The sequence below is a fragment of the Lissotriton helveticus genome, chromosome 9 (genome assembly GCF_964261635.1).
Source record: "Lissotriton helveticus chromosome 9, aLisHel1.1, whole genome shotgun sequence".
Classification (NCBI taxonomy): domain Eukaryota; kingdom Metazoa; phylum Chordata; class Amphibia; order Caudata; family Salamandridae; genus Lissotriton; species Lissotriton helveticus.
The window spans coordinates 813024064-813044727 of record NC_136070.1 but is presented as its reverse complement, the minus strand read 5'-3'; the positions used below and the strand labels follow the sequence as shown (position 1 = coordinate 813044727).

The 20664-nt window shown below is 43.3% G+C and overlaps 1 protein-coding gene across 1 annotated transcript in view; it reads right to left on the bottom strand.

Annotated features, from left to right (window-relative positions):
- The window catches only part of LOC144783294 (uncharacterized), a 688842-nt gene extending 678162 nt beyond the window's left edge, over nt 1-10680 (bottom strand). The window contains exon 1 of the mRNA XM_078662344.1: nt 10338-10680. Within this exon, the coding sequence (XP_078518470.1) occupies nt 10338-10680 (343 nt within the window). The remainder of the gene's footprint in view (nt 1-10337) is intronic.
- Nucleotides 10681-20664: the final 9984 nt, after the last annotated feature.

The window sequence follows — 20664 nt, the reverse complement described above, 5'->3', positions numbered from 1 at the left end:
GCTGTGTGCTGTGTCTCCTAAATTGAATCTCCAAGGGCCTGAGAAGAGCTGGCCTCCTGTCCTAGGACCCAGGGTCAAAAAGGTCCCATTGAAACTGAAAACGCTGTAAGGATCGTGCTGTCTTGGCCTGGTGCGTGATTTATCTTTAACTGCTGATCGTGGGCAGAGATCGGTGTGCTCATCGGCACTCATTCTGCGAGGGTCGGAGGCCCACGGTGCCTCCCCTGGTGAGTCCTGCCCCAACAAGATCCTGTGGCCGTGAGGGCGCTCTTGTGGTGACCTACGCCCTCAAAAATCACTGCGCCGCTAAAATTGCCGCTGCCTGAGGCCTGAATTCGCCCTACGATCTCACCGTCCCTTGCCGGGACCGCAGAGCCAGAGATCGAAGCCGCCGTGCTCTCATTGGCTGCAAGCGCCCAGCCCCCTCAGCAACGCCGCGCTGGGATTGGTTCCCCGGCCGCCGCGTCATCGGGATAGCCGCGCTGTGAGTGGCTGAGGTCTCGTCATCCCTGAGGGCTTGTCCCAGGAGCCGCACTGCCGTTGGCTGACTTCCGGGTGTTTGCGAGGGCTCGCCTGCAGAGCCGCGACCTGATTGGGCCATCCGAGAGGAGCTGCGCTCGAAGACGCCGGGAGCCGCGACGCAAAGAAGAGCCTTCCTGGAGAAGACCTGTCCTCGCCGAGGGATCCACGAGTGCCTCTGTGTCCACCGGCCTGCCGTCCCAACTACCAAGCGTCTGCATAGCTCCCCGCCGCTCGCTGGATTTTCGAGAGCGGGTGGAGGGCTGACGGGACCGGCCGGGGCCTGCTGAAAGTCTTCCCCATACGCCGAGGCTTCGGTGTTTCAGTAACACGGTGAGGCGCTCCTACTAAGCCACGCTAGGTAAGGCCAGAAGCCGATCCCAAGGTATTTACCCCACAGCCTTTGCCTATTGAGAGATTAAAGAGACCTGAGACTATTTCTTACTTTTGAGACCTTCCTGATATTAAGTAACCATCAAGACAACGTGCAACATTGGGTGAAACGAGCAATCACCTTGTAACTGATCATTTTCTTATTGCATAAACTAGATAAAACTATATTTTTACATATACCTACCTATGTGGTTTCAGTTTGTGATGTGCTTTGAGATTACTGTGTATGTTAAGTGCAAATACTGTATACATTGCCTAGGGGATAAGCCTGCCTGCTCGCGCCAAGCTACCTAGAGGGGGAGCAGGGGTTATCTACTTTGTGTACTCCTTCACCCTGACTAGAAGCAAGGGTCCCTACTTGGTCTAAGGTACTTACCTCCGCCAATTAGAGACCCCCAGATCTAACAGGTAGTGAATTTAAACATTGACTAAAGGTCAGAAATGATTGAGAGTTTTCACATGGAAAATGACCCACTTGGCATATATATGTAAGAATAAATAACTTCATGATGTATAATTTAGACTGTTATTTTTCAATGTATTGATCATAGAGTAATGGCATAGAGTCAGTAATTTCCCAACTAACAAGAATTAAAAAAAATATTATGCAATTTGTTAATTATTCTGATGTGGTGCATTTCACTAGTGAAAAAGTGAAAAGATATTGAAGTAAAAATAAACATTTCATACATTTTTTTAAATTATTTTTCTTTTGTCATATCGGGAGCGTTGCCACAGATTCAAGGCCATTTCTTGATATAGCCCAAATGGGGGTCATTTGTGATTTAAGCTCTTTACATGGACTTCAAAGATTGATATAGTGGTGTTAACATTTCAATCAAAGTGTAACACATTTGTCAATGAAACGTCACTCATACATCGAAGTTCCAGAAAAGGCACACACAAGTAATCTGAAAACATGGCAGCAATGAGTGGAGATGAGTAGTCCTCTGGATTGGCCACAGCCCCCTCCACTATCAATTGCGTTAGGTATATTGTTGGACTTGGCCTTTTAGGCAGGTTCACCCCGAAACTTTTTGCGTTCTCCTAGCATCTTTCTGTAACCCGGTGTTGGTGATTTTAGGCCTCTGCGCACTTTTTTACTGTGGTCCAGTGTGAAGTGTATGCGCTCTCTGTGTATGTGTGGTCTGTGGCCTGCCCTCCCATAGAAATGCATGGGGAATATGGGTGTCCATGGTAGTTCCTGATGTGTGGGGAGTGCAGGGGCGAGTTTGGTATGTGCAAACTCATGAGAATAAATGCTGCGAGATGATGTGCGCAGATTTATTGTGTCTAGTGTAGAAGTGCCACTTTTAGAAGTTGGCATTTCTGTGTGCAGTGAATGTGAATTGGACTGTCTGGCTTGTGACAGGAGCTGGTTGGTTTGCTTAGCTCCAGGAGTCGGGATGGGTCTGCCCTGTGGTGAATAGGGAGAGCTGCATGTTGATGGAAGGGAGGAGTTGCACCTGGGACCTGAATAGGGCTGTGCCTTCCCTATACAATGCAGGCTCCACCCCCTGTGGTGCGTCAGATGTCCCTAGCCTGGCCAGTGAAAGGGAGATAGGGGCTGAGCAAAACAAAGTGCTCAGGAGGTCCCCTAAACCAGCTGTAGCTGGTTCTCCCATTGCCTGCACCTAGTTAACACAGGATTTCTGTGTATAAAAAGGGGCTGTGACCCCATGAAAAATGTTCTTGTTTTTGCAACTTGAAATTACCAGGGGCGTGCTGCTGCTGGGGCCCAGGGGAAGGCTTGCCCAGCCCCTGGATGCCTTGGACCTCTTGCTTGGGGACCCCTTTTGCTTTCCTTGATGCCCCCAGGTGCTACTGGGACCATTTGCTCCAGTGTTGCTTTTGCCAAGCTTGTTAGAGCCTAAGCGCCTTGGGAGGGCTGTATTTTAATTTCCAGGAGGAGCGCTCTATTTGTGCCTGTGGTTTGCCCTGCTGGTGAGGAGCACGAGGGCTCCGCAGTGGGCGCGGCAACCTTTCCCAGGGGAATCCCGACGTAGGGACTCCCCCCTGCTAGAGGGGAGAGAGGCAGGAGCCCACCCCGCATGGCCTCCTAGTTAGTGGTGATATTTTATAGAAGGTGCCCACCCTGCATTATGGGCGTGTTATTTGTATCTAAATTACAGCGGGTGCCCACCCCGCTGTTCATTTTCATCCTCGAGGGAGCCTACCACTCATTTTCCGCTATGTAAAGCTCACCGCCGCGGACCCGGGAATCTCCTGCCTGGCTGCCTTAACGTAAAGAGCCCACCGCGCTGGGATTGGTCCGAGCCGCGGGCGTTGCCTAGCGACCAAGAGGCTCGCCAGACGGAAGCTTTGGAGAGCGGGGAAGGCACTGGGCATCTCGGCCTCAATCACTCTTCCCGGATACCGCCAAACCTGCCCCGGAGGCCCGAGGAGCGAGGAGAAGAAGCTGCTGGACCCGGCAGATGGCGGAGAGAGGATCAGAGTCCAACGAGAACCGCACGGTAAGTGAAGCAGGGCTGGTGGGGGCTCCGAGAGTGTAAGAGTGGAGCCTGTCCCAACCCGGCTCATGTTCTGAGCGGGCCCGCCATTGCGGGCTGCTCCAACATGTGGGGCCTGTTGATTCAAGAAACCCCAGAGAGGGGCCCTGAGATCAAACGGCCCTGGTTGCCAGGGGGCCCTCCTGAGAGTTCTTAACTGTTGAGACGGCCAGAGGGGCCCGTGATCTCGTCCCGTGCTTCACCCCACAGTACTTGGGGCCATAGTTCCTCCAGAGCCCGAGTGGCTCCACTTGTGAGCATGTTTCCTAGTTCAGAGCCTGTGGGCTCCAACGGTGGACATAATCATTCTCTAGAGGGCCCAGAGGGGCCCATGTTTTCCCCCGTGGTTTTGACTGTGATGAAGAGAGTCCCTGAGAGGGACCGAAGTGGCACAGTGGTGCCATGCCTCATTTGAGTGTTTTACAGCTGCCCAGCAAGTAGTGGGCAGCTGCACCGTTTAGGCCCAACTCTGAGTGAGAGTCCCTGGGAGGGACAGAAGGGGCACAGAGGTGCCAGGCCTCCCACAGCTACGCAGCACTTAGTGCCAGCTGCAGCGTTTAGGCCCTGTTCTTGTTCTCAGCTGCCCAGCACGTAGTGGGCAGCTGCAATGTTTAGGTTTGCGCAGATGGCGCATCCCTGACTGGCGCTGGTTTAGCAGCGCGCCCTGACATTCTGGACACAGGATATTTGAGCCCCTTCTTGAGATGGTCAGTTGGCCAGGGGTGCTGGTATATGGATAGTGTGCAAGGCCCTAATGTGATTATGTGCTAAAGTGATGTGGTGCTAGGAAATGTATTGTGTATAGTATGTTTTGCGCACCCTGAATCTGATATCTCTGAAACTGTGGTTTATAATTATGAGGTTGTTTTACCTATTTAGGTTTAGACTAGTGAGGAGATTGCATAATGTGTTTATGCTGGTGAGGTTGGCGCAGGATGTAAATTGCGCCTGATGTGACTGGGGATAATGTAAAGCTATGTTACAGGTTGAGGTGGAGTACAGTGAATATCAGTGGCTACTGGTTGTAGTTTTATGGTCTATTTTTACTTGAACCAATTTCTGCTAAGTGTTGATCCTGACAGTGGCTCATGTGGCCCTGTCCTGTGTAAATAATCCCTTGTGAATATCGCCCGTGCCAGTTGGCACAATGTATATTGTGTGATTACTATCTGATTTGTTTTGAGAATACAAAGGCTATTTTGATATAACCTGGTGTGGAGTTCCTTTTGTAGTGTGCCTGGCATGTTGTTGCTGTGTGCATGCGCAAATGCTTTCCATATTGCCTCCGGGATAAACCTGACTGCTCGTGCCAAGCTACCAAGGGGGTGAGCAGGGGTTATCTTTGGCGTGTAACTCCCTTGCCCTGACTAGAGTGGTGGTTTCTGCCTAGCTTTGGCGCAAGCCTTAGCCAACTAGTAATACCATTTCTAACATATATTAAAAGGCATCCTAAGTGAATTCAATACTCCTTGTTAGCCGTAAAATCCTTTTGGTATATTTCACTCTGTATTCACATAAAAATGGTGTGAGAGGAAAGACCACATGGAAAGTATTAGCCTCATTTAGTAACCTATTGTAAGTCTAGAATTGTGGGCTTTCTGTGCATGCTCTAGAATCAAGCAGTGTTTGTGCATGTGGATAAAGGTGGGATTTGCAGATGTACAAAAACTGAGCTTGAGCATGCAACTCCGATAATCAAGTGGCTTTAGGTATACTGAATATATAATAAAGCAGTACAGATTTGGTATACCCAGTAACCTGTTGCAGCCGCAGGCTCTTTCAAAACTACTTAGATTCCACAATCTACAAACTTTACAAGTAACAAAAAGGAATCAATTCTCACAATATATAACTAATGTGGAAATCTGTGAAACTGGATCTATTTTCCTTGTCCCCTTAATTCCAGGCCACTTAAGCGACAGCAAAAGGAAGACAGCAAAAGTTAATGTTTTCAAATCAAGATCTCACTGTTCTTGCGGAAGAGGTCCCTAAGGTAGAACCATTGCTCTAATACAACTGTTTGACTAAAGCAATACCCAGGCAAGTGTTCTAAGTATCATTGATATGAAAGAGTAGGCATGTGTGAAATATGTGTAATTATGTTTGTGGAAAAGACATGAAATGCAAAGAAACTTGTGTGAATTACAAGTTAGTACGCACAATTCCAGCTTCAATATTTTGCACTTCTAGTCATGCATTGAAACATTGAAAAAAATCTGATGTATTATATGCATTTCCCTAAAAAATTGAAAAGCCAATGTCATTTGCTTGAGATAGGCTGGACTGGATCATAGCAACGTAGGCAATCCTGAAAATATGAGTTCCTATGAAGTTGTCAGCACCTCTGTCACAAACTCACTGTTCAAAACTTGTGGATCTTATGGAATACTCAAGTTTTTCAAAATAACCCCAGATTGATGACTAGTTGCAAGTGAAGATTATCTTAATGGAGGAATAAAAAACTCAATGGATTACCCATGATGCTTTTATAAGACCATAACCTTGAAGCAAAGAAAAAGAAGGCAGCAGGAGGTGGGACTTTGTAAACTTGTGGTAAATCAGGGAAACAAATGTGCAAACCCTGCTTTTTATCTTTTGACTTATTCACACAATGCCCTCTTTGAAGTGTTACCAGCTTTACCTACACAGGAAGACATGTGCAAAAATTGATGACGTCACTGGACTTTTCAAAGATAATATGGAAAATTAAACAATACGGCTTGCTTTGTAGGAACAATCGACATCAATAGCAGCCGCCATTACATGAAATTTTCCTAATAAATCACTACAAAGTAAGCAATACATTGGAAAAAATGAGGGGCATCAAATGTGTCTGGAAGTGAATAATTCTCTTGAAGTAAAAATTAAAGAATAAAAATAGGTGATTTACATGAAATTTTAATATGATATTTCATAATTGTAAAAGTTGCAGTAATGGATGCCTCCAAATGTCTCACATTTAAAGACACAAAATAAATTCTTTTACGCTGAGAAATGTTTTCAGAATCCCTTTCCTTGAACAGGATGCCAATATAAAATGCTGACTGAAAAACTGGATTTTAATAATAATGTTGTAAACATTTGCGGACCCCTGAAAAGGTGTTCAATAATTGGTATTATGGAAATGCATCAATACAATAGCAAAGCAGTACCTGAAGTTGTTGGGCTGGAATATGTAGTATTGGTTTGACTAGTCATCACAGGCAAGATAGTTGTAGGACTTGTTGTGATGGTGCTTGGTGCTGAAGAAATTGTAGTAGCATTTGTCCTAGTGTTATTATTACCTGTGTGAAAGAGCAGATTCTTCATGTGTAAATATTACTTATGTGATCTATACATAAACAACAGTCAAAATAAACTCACATTCTGAGATGTAAACTTCTTATCATACACTCTGCACATTCTGGAACTGCCATTGGTGAAAAAGCTGCTTATATGAGGATAATGGCTGCAGAACAGCACCTTGACAACTATGTTATGATCTCCCTCAACTTTTACTGTATTGCAGGTTCAAAGGTTGAGTGGAAGGGCATTCAGATGTTTTTTATTTTGTGACATAATTTGTTTGCCATTCTTCACCTAAACAGCTATTCAAAGATACAGGACAAACATGAACTTGGAAATCTACACTTCAATGGCACCATAAGTGTTTCTGCAACACTTACTGCTTACGAGAAACAGTTGCCTTCCGGATAGAAAGTTTCATTTTTATTAAGCTGCTAGTGTTTTTGTTATGTCGCAGGTGTTTTTCTCCTCTGTTTATGACCACTGTTTGATACTACTGCTGTTGCTGTTTTGGTCCAGAGGCCAAATGAGATGAGTGAGAAGTCTGTTAAATATTGAAAGTCAGCAAATTGGGCATCTGCCCCAATAAATCCTTCAACAAGCAGGGGCTGTGAAAAGTTCTTAAGATGCTGAAGAAATTAGGAAAAAACAGGAATTAGTCCATAACATTTGTTATACCTCCACCAATTCATTGATTTCTGGCTGGCACAAGTTTACTTAATGACAAATATTTATTTTTTATTCATTTATTAAGGAGTTTTACATAGGTCTAGCCCGACCCGAGGGTATCGGAGCGCTTCACAATAGTTTTTTTAGCAAGATTCATACAATAAGCAGTATTCAGCATATAAGTTTGGCAGTCCAAGTGTGCTGAGTAGCATTAAGGTAGTACGTGGGTCCTGAGATAACCTCATAGCCCGACCCGAGGGTCTTCGGAGCGCTTCACAACAGGTTTTTTAGCAAGATTCATACAATAAGCAGTATTCAGCATATAAGTTCGGCAGTCAAAGTGTGCTGAGCAGCATTGATCTAGTACGTGGGTCCTGAGATAACCTCATAGAGTGCACGTTGTCTTGGGGTTGATACAGTAAATCAGGATTCTACATAATAGGTTTTGACGTCCCAGTGTGCTGAGAGGCATTGAGGTAGTCCGTGAGTCCTGAAATAACCTCATAGAGTGCACATTCTCTTGGGGTTGAACCAATTAAGGAGGGGGGAGGAGCAGCTGGGTGTCGAATAGAAGGGAGGGGGTAAGTCTTAGAGCAGCAATGTCAGGAAGAGACGGCGAACAGGGGATAGCGTTTTTGCTGGCGGCTATCCATTCGGGGGGAGTGGTTGAGGAAAAGGACTTTTAGTAGTTTTATTAATTTTGGGAAGGACGGAACAGTCCTGATACGACTGGGATCGCGTTCTAGATTTTGGGTGCGTTTCCAGCGAAGGACCGTGCAGCAGTTTTTGTTTGCATGTTTTCATGGGGATGAGTTGTAGGGTGCTGGAGCTCCTGAGGTACGTTGTCTGACCAGTCCTCTTGAGTTTGGCAGCCAAATAATCGGGTTTTCCTGTGTGCAGGGCTTTATGTGTGAGGCAGGCAGTTCTGTATCTGGCACGCAGTTAAATTGGGAGCCATTTTAGTTCTCTGAGTGCTGGTGAGATGTGATCGTATTTCCTGGTTCCAGTGACCATTCTAGCTGCTGCGTTCAGAGTAGTTTTTAGGGGGGCTAGGTGAGATTTAGATGTACCAGTGAGGGTGGCATTCCCATAGTGGCTTGTTGGAGATTGTTTGTTGGAATGAATGGTTTTATTTTGTTAAGTAACTTCAGGTTGACGAAGGCACTCTTTGCGGAGTTCTTGATGTGATTGGCCATGTCGAGTTTTGAGTCTAGGGTAATTCCTAATGATTTGACGGAGTGGGTCAGAGTGTGATTGCTGTTAAGAGCGTCCACAGATTATAGCCATTATGAAATATGAGGCTTCTCTTCTTTGTTGGAGATGAGGAGTATTTCGGTTTTGTCTTGGTTGAGTTTTAAGTGGTTAAGCGACAGGCAGTGTTGGATTCCTTTTAAAGTGACATTTAGTCTGTGAATATCATCAATGGAGGAGGTTTCAAGATAGATTTGGGTGCCATCTGCGTAGAGGTGGAAAGGGATGTTAGCTTTTTTGAGTATGGTGGTGAGGGGTTCCATGTAAATGTTGAACAGTTGAGGTGAGAGCACTGAACCTTGGGGGACGCCCCTGTTGACAGGGTGTAGGTCGGAGGAAAAGTTTTTTTTTTAATTCTTTGTGAGTGGCTGTGTAAGAAGGAGGAGTAACAGCGTAGGACCACCTCATCCGCTCCTCCCCTTTCTTGTAAAGCCTTGATCAGAAGTTGGTCATCAACCGTGTCAAAGGCTGCCGATAGGTCTAGGAGAATGAGGAGGCAGCATTGGTCGGTATCGAGGGATTTGTGGATGTCTTCTGTGATGTTAAGGATGGCAGTCCCAGTGCTGTAGCCTTTTCTGAAACCCGATTGGTGGGGGTCAAGAAGGTTGATGTTATCCATGTTCTGAGTCAGTTGTTGGAGGACTCGTTTTTCCAGGAGTTCCTTGGAGTCGAGGCCTGTTTTTTTAGAAGTGGCATGACATGGCCAATTTTAAGGCATTCAGTTATGACCCGGTTCTCAGGGAGCTATTAATGATCTTGCACCAGAGCGGGGCAATAGAGAGACTCAGTTTTTGGTCAGTTTGGTGGGAATCGGGTCAAGGACGTGAGAGGATCGTTTGGAAGTGGAGATCAGTTTGAGGATCTTGTATTTCGGGATGGGGTTGAAGGACTTCCAGGTTTTTGTGGGGTGCTTGGGTGAGCTATCTACTGTCACTGGAGGCAGGTTTTTGCAGACGAGGTTGATGTTGATGTCCACTGAGAGCTCAATCTTGGTGATTTTCTCTTCGAAGAAGTTGGCAAAGTTTTCACACAGGTCTTTGGAGGCCTATAGGGAGGATTCCGGGGGTTTGAAGGTATGTTGTCTCATGATTTTGAACAGTTCGTTGGGCCTGTTTTTTGCGTTGTCCAGGGCGGCGCAGAATAAGGTAGAATTTTGGCTGCAGATGTGTTTTTTGTATTTCCTTTGGGCAGCTTTGAGTTGTTTGAGTAGGTTTGAGGAGGGGTTGCTCCTCCATAGCCTTTCTGTAGCTCTTAGTTGTCTTCTTTTGTTGTTGATGTCCGTGTTGAATCAGGATCTGGATTGGATGTTTCTGTTTTTCTTTAGTTTTAAGGGGACTACTTGATCTAGAATGGATGTCATGTTTGTATTGTAGTGGGCGGTGAGCTCTGTTGTGGATTGATCGTCCATGGCGGCAGATAGGAGAGAGTTAACCCTTCCCTCTAGTTCAGTCGTGTTAACCTGGGTGAAGTTTCTAGTCCATTTCAGAGGGTCTTGGGTTGGGGGTTTAGATGTGATAGGCTGAGTGAGGAAGAAAAGGATTAAGTGTTGGTCGGACCAGTCCACGGGCAGGATGCGGTCCATCCTGAAAGTGTCGTGCTGGGCGATAATGGCGTCTAGGATTGCTCCTTTGTTATGGCTTTCTTCTAAGCAGTATTGGGTAAGGTTGTTGCTGTGAAGCAGCTCCTTCAGGTTCTAGATTAGCAGGGTACTTTCTTCATTCCAGTGAAGATTGAGGTCACCCAGAATAAGGTTGTTCATATCTCGGAGAGAGCAGTGCGCAATCAGGTCGGACAGGTGTTTGGTCAATGTGGGGGTGTTGCCTGAGGGGTGGTAAATGAGGTGGCAGATGAGTGTTTTGTTGTTGCTAGTGTTAATGTTGGCGGTTAGGCACTCAAAGGTGTTGTAGGTGAAGGAGTCTATTTCCATCACGGAGATATTCTTTTTGTGGTTGATGGCTATGCCTCCACCGCTTTGATCTTTTTTATCTTTGTTGGTGATAACAAACAAAGCCAGGGGGGACAAGAGTATCCATGAGTTGAAATGAGGAGTCATTTAGCCATGTCTCAGTGATGAATGCTATGTCTATGCCGTGGGTGAGGATGGATTCTGCTAGCTCTGTGGCATGCTTGGTGGCTGATCTGCAGTTTATGAGCATCCAGTTTGTGGGGGACATCTCTGTTGTGTGTTTTATTGTTCAGGGGACCGTGGGGATGATAGTGCATGTAGCTGGGGGTCTGGGGAATTTTGGAGGGGCCTGTTCTCTTCCCAATCCTGTGATCACCTGCATTTTGGATTGGGGTAGGCAGTAATAAGATTGTCATACAAGGAGGTGGGAGCTGCCTCTTCACTCGCAGACATGACATCTCTAGTTCTTTTCAGCCACTGTGTCTGATGAGAGAGAGGGGTAGAGATCCCTTCCAGATGGGATGCATTGGGAGGCCTCTGTTGAGAGAGAGAGGGGATGGAAGGGTAATGGTGGGGCTTTATGGGTGCGGTGAGGTTGATAAGGATTTCACTAAGACCCTGGATTTTGGTGGTAATTTGGCTTTCAAGCATGGTGAGCCGTTGCCCAGTCTATGTGTCAGTGTGGGTGTTCTTTGCGGGAAAGTTAAACCTGGGGGGAGAGCCTAACATGGGGGCCGATTATGATGGCGGACGGACCTGAGTCCGTCCGCCACCATAGAGTAGGAGGGACCATCCGCAGGGGCAGCGGCGGTCCCTCTGTGCAGATTAGGATGTGACCGCCAGGGTGGCGGTCACATCCTCTATGTTTAACATTGCGGCGGGTGCAGCTTCAAGCTGCACCAGCCGCAATATTAAAAATGCATGCACGGCATTTGTGTGCACCAAGCAGAAGGCACCGCGCGGTGCCTGCCGCTTTGTTCACACAAATGCAGGGGGGTACCATAGGTACCCCCCATGTGCATCCCCCACCCCCCTTCACGCAGGGGGCCCGCAACGAAGTGAAGGTCCATATGCTTTTCCACGGTGGAAAAGCCGCCGTGGAAAAGCATGCTTTCTACACCATCCTAATATGGCTGGCGGTGTCTGATAGACACCGCCAGCCATGTTAATGCTTTTCCGGTCGGAAGGCGACCGTGGCGGAAAAGTGGAGGACAGATTGCAAGACCCACCAGCCATCCTAATTTGGCGGTGGGTGTTTCAAGCCTCCGCGGCGGTTTTTCCGCATCCTCCGGGCCGGCGGTGGCTTCCGCCGGCCCGTTGGATGCGGGAAATCCGCAATCATAATTGGCCCCTTTGTTAGGTTACCCTTTGGTGGGTTAGGTGTCCTTGTGGGATCTAGACGGGGTCGGTGGTGCGGGGAGGTGGGGGCCATGTTGTGGCATGGGCGTTAAATTGCATGAGGGACTAGGGAGGGGGTTGTAGGTCTATAATTGTAATATAATATCAATAGTAAAATTAGTCATTACCGTAGTGAATTTAAATATTGACTAAAGGTCAGAAATGATTGAGAGTTTTCAGATGGGAAAGGACCCACTTGGCATATATATGTAAGAATAAATAACTTCATGATGTAAAACTTAGACTGTTATTTTTTGATACAAGGGTTTGTGTTCTGATGAAATGTTCTCACATTTTCATTTGTCATTCATTAAATATGATTAATCCTTGCAAAAGGTAATAATAAACATAAAAATACAAAGCATGTATTGATCACAGAGTAATAGTATAGAGTCAGTCATTTCCCTAACTAACGAAAATTTAAAAAATAATATGCAATATGGTAATTATTCTAATGTGGTGCATTTCACTAGTGAAAAAGTGAAAAGATATTAAATTAAAAAAATAACATTTCATAAATCTGATATAGCCCAAAAGGGGGTCATTTGTGATTTAATCTCTTTACATGGACTTCATAGATTGATATAGTGGTGTTAACATTTCAATCAAAGTGTCACACATTTGTCAATGAAATGTCACTCATATATCGAAGTTCCAGAAAAGGAATTGGCCACAGCCGCCTCCACTATCAAATGCGTTGGGTATATGAAAAGGCATCCGAAGTGAAATCAATACTCCCTATAAGCCTTAAAATGCTTTTGGTATATGTCACTCTTCATTCACATAAAAATGGTATGAGAGGAAAGACTACATGGAAAGTATTAGCTTCATTTAGTAATCTTCTATAAGTCTAGAATTGTGGTCTTTCTGTGCATGCTCTTGAATCAAGCAGTGTTTGTACATGTGGATAAAGGTGGGATTTTCAGATGTACAAAAACCGAGCTTGAGCAGGCGACTCCGAAAATGAAGTGGCTTGAGGTATACAGAATATATTATAATGCAGTGCAAATTTGGTACACACAGTAACCTGTTGCAGCTGCAGACTCTTTCAAAACTACTTGGATTCCACAATCTACAAACATTACATGTAACAAAAAAGAATCGATGCTCACAATCCATACTAATATTATAAAGAGAGAGCCCAAACCTTTGAGGCGGGTAATCTCAGTAACCACAGCACCAATTACAACACCCAATACAGCGTTGGAAAGGGCAGTTGCAGCAAAAGGACATAGGCTATGCAGACGGCCACCATATATATATATTTTTTTGGCAGACTTTTATATAGCGCAAACTTGACCCAAACTGAATCAGGTATCAGAGCGCCTTACATAGCACCAGTTATGTTACATGAGGACACACATTCATTTAGATTTGCCCAGAATCAGAGGATGTTTGGCGTTGTTACCAAGACTCAAACCCAGATCCCCAGTTCCGAGGTTGAGCGCCTTAGCCATTAGGCCAACTCCTCTATACATTTAAAAGGTAAAAGAACCGTGCCAGCAAAGTAGTCCCTTGTGGGCGTGTCTGCGTTGTGCTGTGGATGTGGGCTGGGGGAGTGACTAATGCTGGGGGCGTGTGGTACGGGCATCACATTGTGGGCTGTGGGCATGTGCTGGAGGCGTGACATACGCTGGGGGCGTGTGTCCGCCCTTCATGCCATGTGAGTCGTACATACAAGCGCCAATTACGTTGCTGCGCAGCATCAAGGGGCACCCTGGGGGCGTGAGAAATGCTGGGGGCGTGTGTATGGCCTTCATGCCAAGTGAACGCAATTGCGCCGCATCAGGGGCACGCTGGGGGCGTGAGAAATGCTGGGGGCATGTGCTATGTTCCTCCCTTCATGCCATGTGGGTCATAAATTAATCAGAAGATCATCTGCTGTGGCCGTGTGGTGGGGGCATGACAAACGCATTCTCCTGGAGGCCTGGAAAGTAACGTTACTGCAGCCTCTCCTGCCGCTGTTACTGAACTCTTTCATTCAATGAAATTACACGCGCCTGCTACCATCAACCAGGGCTCTAGCCGGGCTCAGGCGGCGGATCAGTACACCAATTACACGTGCCTGATAACATCAACCAGGGCTGCAGCTGAGCCTCAAGCGGGGGAACACGCGCCTGCAAACATCAAACAGGCCTGCATCTGGGCCTCAAGCGGGGGAAAACGCAAATGAGCGTGTCTGCGGGGATAATTACTGCAGCCTCTCCTACTCGCTGTCACTCAACTCTCTCATGAAACGGATTTACCTGCGGCAGATAACTCTCTCATTCAACGACATTACATGTGCCTGCTAACATCAACCAGGGCTGTAGCCGGGCTCAGGCGGCGGATCACTACACCAATTACACTCGCCTGCTAACATCAACCAGGGCTGCAGCTGGGCCTTCTCCGTCCCTATTCCAATGAAACAAAAAATGTTGTCTACCACGAGATTTTAAAATAAATTGCCCTTGCCAAATACACACATAACACACACACATTCTATTTCATACCCGGACAACGTCGGGATGAACTGCTAGTATATAAATAATGTGGAAATCTGTGAACCTGGATCTATTTTCGTTGTCCCTTAATTCCAGGCCCCTTAAGCAACAGCAGAAGGAAGACAGTGAAAGTTCATGTTTTCAAAACAAGATCTAACTGTTCTTGCGGAAGAGGTCCCTAAGGTGGAACCATTGCTCTATTACAACTGTTTGACTAAAGCAATCCCCAGGCAAGTGTTCTAAGTATCATTGATATGGAAATAGCATGCATGTGTGAATTACGTGTAATTTTCTTTGTGGAAATGACATGAAATGCAAAGAAACTTGTGTGAAATACAAGTTATTACGCAAAATTCCAGCTTCAATATTTTGCACTTCTGGTCATGTAAAATGCACCCTTGCATGCATTCTTGGCACAAGGGTGCCTCTCTAGTTAAAAAAAGCACTACATAGCGCATAAGATACGCAAAAAAACGCTAGTGTTCAGTTTGATTGCATTTTACCTGTGCTCATGAGATAGGATTTTTACCCAAATTATGTGTCAATTATGCAAATTGGTATAATAGTCTAATCGCAGGCATTATTTCTAACATCCGTAATATAAAATGCCAGAAATTACACACAATTACAATAGCGTAAATTGAATTCCATCTGATTCTAGTAAATACGATGTTCACACAGGAAATGATGATTGTATCTCGCAAGACAACATAGAAGGGTGGATAGGGAATTAATCCTTAAACCAATCATGTCCCAATGCAGGTGGTGTAAACTGGTAATTCAATCTCAACAGGCAAAGATTAAACTAAACAGATACAAATGCAAAGGTATTACAAAACAAATACATAGAAAGTGTAAAATAGTACAAATGTTCACACGCAAGTCAGATGTGTCCTGCAGGTGAATTGACTAAGACAAAAAACACACACTTGACGGCATCTGACACCTAGCAGCATAATTAATACTTCTAGTCACACTGAGAGCTACTCATAAGAGCCCTTTACATGGGATAATGCTGCTACCACTAAGACCTACTGTAATTTGAAAACATTGTTTGTGCAGGAGGAACAGGAGAAGCCAGCCTATCTTGAGATCATCCCGAAGCTCATCATCTGTGAAAATATATATTAGAATGCTGGCAAGTTGCAATCCTACTGCATTCTGTTTTTGGATGCCTGGATGTGATCTAATAGGCCTCATCTACTACTACCTGACTGGTGCAGGAAATGTAGCACCCTTACACAATGTAGTTTGACTACCTTCACAAGTACATTAACTCTCTTTAGGCCCCTAATACCTGGTAGTGCAAATATTAACTGACCAGCCAACTTATAAAACTATTTCACTGTGTGAGAAAGGGTGTGGCCTAGGAAGAGGCAGGGACTCATGCTGAGAGATCTTTGTGCCACCCCCCACCAACCCGCTTTCACATAAAAAACATGAAAAACAAAAGCTTGCTGAGACTGTCGATGAAGTTAAGGAATTGTTTTTACACTCCTTCATGGAAATCGTCAGCCTAGAGCTTCCACAGGTTTATAGTTTTTATTTCTACCATTGTGTGATATTGGCTTCTCACTGGGTGTTTATGTCAAGGGAGCCGATATCATTTGACACACAATGCCATTGTGAGAGTTGGCAGCTCTGTGTTATGTGTGGCCAGCAGATGGATGCAGAGGCGTTAATTCACATCAAAAGATCATTTTCTTTTAGAAGTGATCTGTGCAACAAGCACCATATAGCCGATCATCAGTCTGATGGCAAGATCAAGCCAGTGTAAGAAATATCACACTTAGGTAAATCAGGAGCTTCCAAAAGAACCCAATATTTTGAGACTGAAGAAGCTGTTATTCTACAATACTCTAATTTAATAGTTAGATAGCCAAAGTATTTTGAAAACTCGTTGCACACATTGAAGAAAATCAGATGTAGTATATGCATTTCCATGAAAACTGGCAAAGCCAATGTCACTTTGCTTGAGCTAGGCTGGACTAGAAAAGAGCAATGATGATGAAATGGAGAGGGGTGATGCTTTTATAATGCTAAGTACTCAGTTATCCTGACTCAGAATGAATTGAAAGCACATAAATGATATCCAGTAGGATGGTTTAACAAAAATCATTTTGTTAGTAATTGATTTATTCAAAAAGGTCCTTAGTGAAACATATATTAATTTTTATTGTAGACCAAAATCAATATATGTGTAGCACTATGTGAAATGGCCCTTTTCTGAGGTATGCATATCTGACACACAAAAATTCTCCTTAGCCCCTTCTGTGAAGCCATCTGTGAGAACCTCAGTGATTTGTCCTCAGCATAAGTGCTGTTCTTGGAGCAAAAGTGGGATTAATATACTGATATGGATATCAAACAAAGGATATCTTTCTTGCAGACAGTGTTAAATTGTTAAGTGCAATTGTAATTACATCACTGATGCACATTTCCAAGCAAGAATATCTTTATTACAGATGGCTTTTTTATCATGGAAGTAAAGTTGATACCCAGTATTTTCTATATGGAAGGGCTTTGAATACAATTTTCTCCAGAGCTTTTTAATGGCTGGGCCTAAAATTGAATCTGGGTAAGTTGACAGCCCAGTGGACAAAGTTAATTTTAACTCAAGTTTTAAGAGACATGACAGTAAGTTGCTGGTGACACAGAGAGTGGTCCTAATGTGCAGCAAATTCTTTGAAGAATATTGAAATTTTGGAACTTTTTGCTATGTGATATTTATAGATTGACGGCCCACTACAAGAAAAGATACCATGAGACCCTACAGAAATGGCTACCTCCAGGTTCTTTAGATAAGAGATCCAGATGCAAAAAAGTCGACTGCATCGTGTTTCACAAGAGTCTAGATCCTTTATTTTTTTACCACTGCGACAATTTCATAGAGTCCAACATAGTCATTATAACTCTGTGCTTTCCAAGCGAATAGCAATTTAATATATCAAGAAAAAGGTGGTCTTTTGACTCACGCATATTATGGGCACTTAGGCTATCCTGAAATTATGAGTTCTCATGAAGTTGTCAGCACCCCTGTCACAAACTCGCTGTTTAAAACCTGTGGTTCTTATTGAATACTCAAGTTCCTCAAAATAACTCCAGATTGTGACTGGTTGCTAGTGAAGAGTATCTTAATGGAGGAATAAAAACTAAATGGATTACCATGATGCTTTTATAAGACAATAACCTTGAAGCAAAGAAAAAGAAGGCAGCAGGAGGTGGGACTTCGCAAAGTTGTGATAAATCGGGGCAACAAATGAACAAACCCTGCTTTTTATCTTTTGACTTATTCACACAATACCCTCTTTGAAGCATTACCAGCTTTACCCACACAGGAAGACGTGTGTAAAGATTGATGATGTCACTGGACTTTCAAAGATTATACAGAAAATTAAACATTACGGCTTGCTTTGTAGCAATAATTGACATTAATAGCCGCCATTACTTCAAATTTGCCCAATGAATCACTACTAAGTAAGCATTAAGTTGAAAAAATGAGGGGCATCAAATGAGTCTGGCAGTGAATACTTCTCTTGAAGTAAAAATTAAAGAATAAAAATAGGTGCTTGAGATGAAATGTTAATATGATATTTCATAATTGTAATAGTTACAATAATGGATACCTCGAAATGTCTCACATTCAAAGGCACAAAATTAATTCTTTTAAGCTCAGAAATGTTTTCAGAATCCCTTTCCTTGAGCAGGATGCCAATAAGAAATGCTGACTGAAAAAGTGGATTTTGGTAATAATGTAAATATTTGCGGACCCCTGACTAGATGTTCGTTACTTGGTATTCTGAAAATGCATCAATACGATAGCAAAGCAGTACATGAAGCTGTTGGGCTGGAATTTGTAGTATTGGTTTGACCAGTCATCACGGGCGATATAGTTGTAGGACTTGTTGTGATGGTGCTTGGTGCTGAAGAAATGGTAGTAGCATTTGTTGTAGTGTTATCATTACCTGTGTGATTGAGCAGATACTTTACGTGTAAAGATTACTTATGTAATCTATATATATATATAAAGAACAGTCAAAATAAACTCACATTCTGAGATGTAAACTTCTTATCATACACTCTGCACATTCTGGAACTGCCCTTGGTGAAAAATCTGCTTATATGAGGATATTGGCTGCAGAATAGCACCTTGACAACTATGTTATGATATCCTTCAACTGTTACTGTATTGGAGGTTCAAATGGTGATTGGAATGGCTTTCAGATGTTTTTTATCTTGTGACATCATTTGATTGGCATTCTTCACCTAAACAGCTATTCCAAGTTACAGGACAGGCATGAACTAGCTAATCTACACTCCAATGGTACCATAAGTGCTTCTGCAACACTAACTGCTTACGTGAACAATTTGCTTTCTGGATAGAAAATTACATTTTTATTAAGCTGCTGTTGTTTATGTTATGTCGCAGATGTTTTTGATACTCCAGCTGCTGCTGTTCTGATCCTGAGACCAAATGAGATGAGTGAGAAGTCTGTTAAATATTGAAAGTCAGAAAATTGGGCACTTGCCCCTATAAAGCTTTCAACAATGGAGGGGCTGTGAAAGGTTCTTAAGATGCTGCAGATATTAGGAAGAAATCTCGAATTTGACCATATTATTTGTTATACCTCCACCAAGTCATTGATTTCTGGCTTGCACAAGTTTTCTTAATGACAAATGTCGGTCTATAATTGTGATATTATATCAATAGTAAAACTACTCATTACAGTAGTGAATTTAAACATTGACTAATGGTCAGAAATGATTGAGAGTGTTCGCATGGAAAAGGACCAACTTGGGCTATATATGTAAGAATAAATAACTTCATGACGTATAACTTTGACTGTTATTTTTTGATGGAAGAGGTTCTCTTCCGTATGAAATGTTCTCATATTTTCATTTGTCATTCATTGAATACCATTAATACTTTCAAAAGCTAATAGTAAACATAAAAATATTTAACAAAGCGTGCATTGATCATAGAGAAATGGAATAGAGTCAGTCATTTCCCCATCGAACAAGATTTAAAAAAATAATATGCAATTTGTTAATTATTCTGATGTGGGGCATTTCATTAGTGAAAAAGTGAAAAGATAATGAAGTAAAAATAAACATTTCGAACATTTTTTTAAATGATTTTACTGTACCATATCAGGAGCGTTGCCACAGAATCAAGGCCATTTCTTGATATAGCCCAAAAGGGGGTCATGTGTGATTTAAGCTCTTTACATGGACTTCATAGATTGATATAGTGGTGTTAACATTTCAAAGTGTAACACATTTGTCAAAAAAATGACACTCATATATTGTAGTTCCAGAGAGGCCACACATAAGTAATCTGAAAAAATGGCAGCAATGAATGGAGATGAGTAGTCCTCTGGATTGGCCACATCCCCTTCCACTATCAATTGCTTTAGGAATATGAAAAGGCATCCTAAGTGAATTCAATACTTCTTATTAGCCTTAAAATCCTTTTCATATATGTCACTCTGCATTCACATAAAAATGGTGTGAGAGTAAAGACCACATGGAAAGTATTAGCCTCATTTAGTAGCCTTATGTAAGTCTAGAATTGTGGGCTTTCTGTGCATGCTCTAGAATAAAGCACTGTTTGTGCATGTGGATGAAGGTGGGATTTGCAGATGTACAAAAACTGAGCTTGAGCAGGCAACTCTGATAATCAAGTGGCTTGAGGTATACAGAATATATAATAAAGCAGTACAAATTTGGTACACCCAGTAACGTTTTGCAGCCGCAGGCTCTTTCAAAACTACTTAAGTTCCACAATCTACAAACTTTAACAGTAACAAAAAGGAACCCATGCTCACGATATATAAATAATGTGGAAATATGTGAACCTGGATCTTTTTTTTTTTTTTTTTTTAATACATTTTTTATTTGGCAATTCACAAATGCAGAAATAACGATATTTGTCACCAAAAACAAATTTACAAGAAGAAAACAAAAGCAAAAAAAACAAAAAAAAACAAGATATTATTTACACCAGTGGATACATTCTAACTAGCAATTCTAATGTTTGCTCCAATTCTCAATTGGTTTCCAGATCTTAATACCACGTGCTTGAGCTCTCAACCCTTTACAGGCAAAGATCGCTTTCTCTTGATTATACATACCCAACAGTCTTGATAACCATATCTGAAAGTTGGGGGATCTGTATCTTTCCACCGCGCTGTTAATATAATACGATACACTGCTGACCCCAAAAAGAGTAGTACTTCTTCTTCGATGG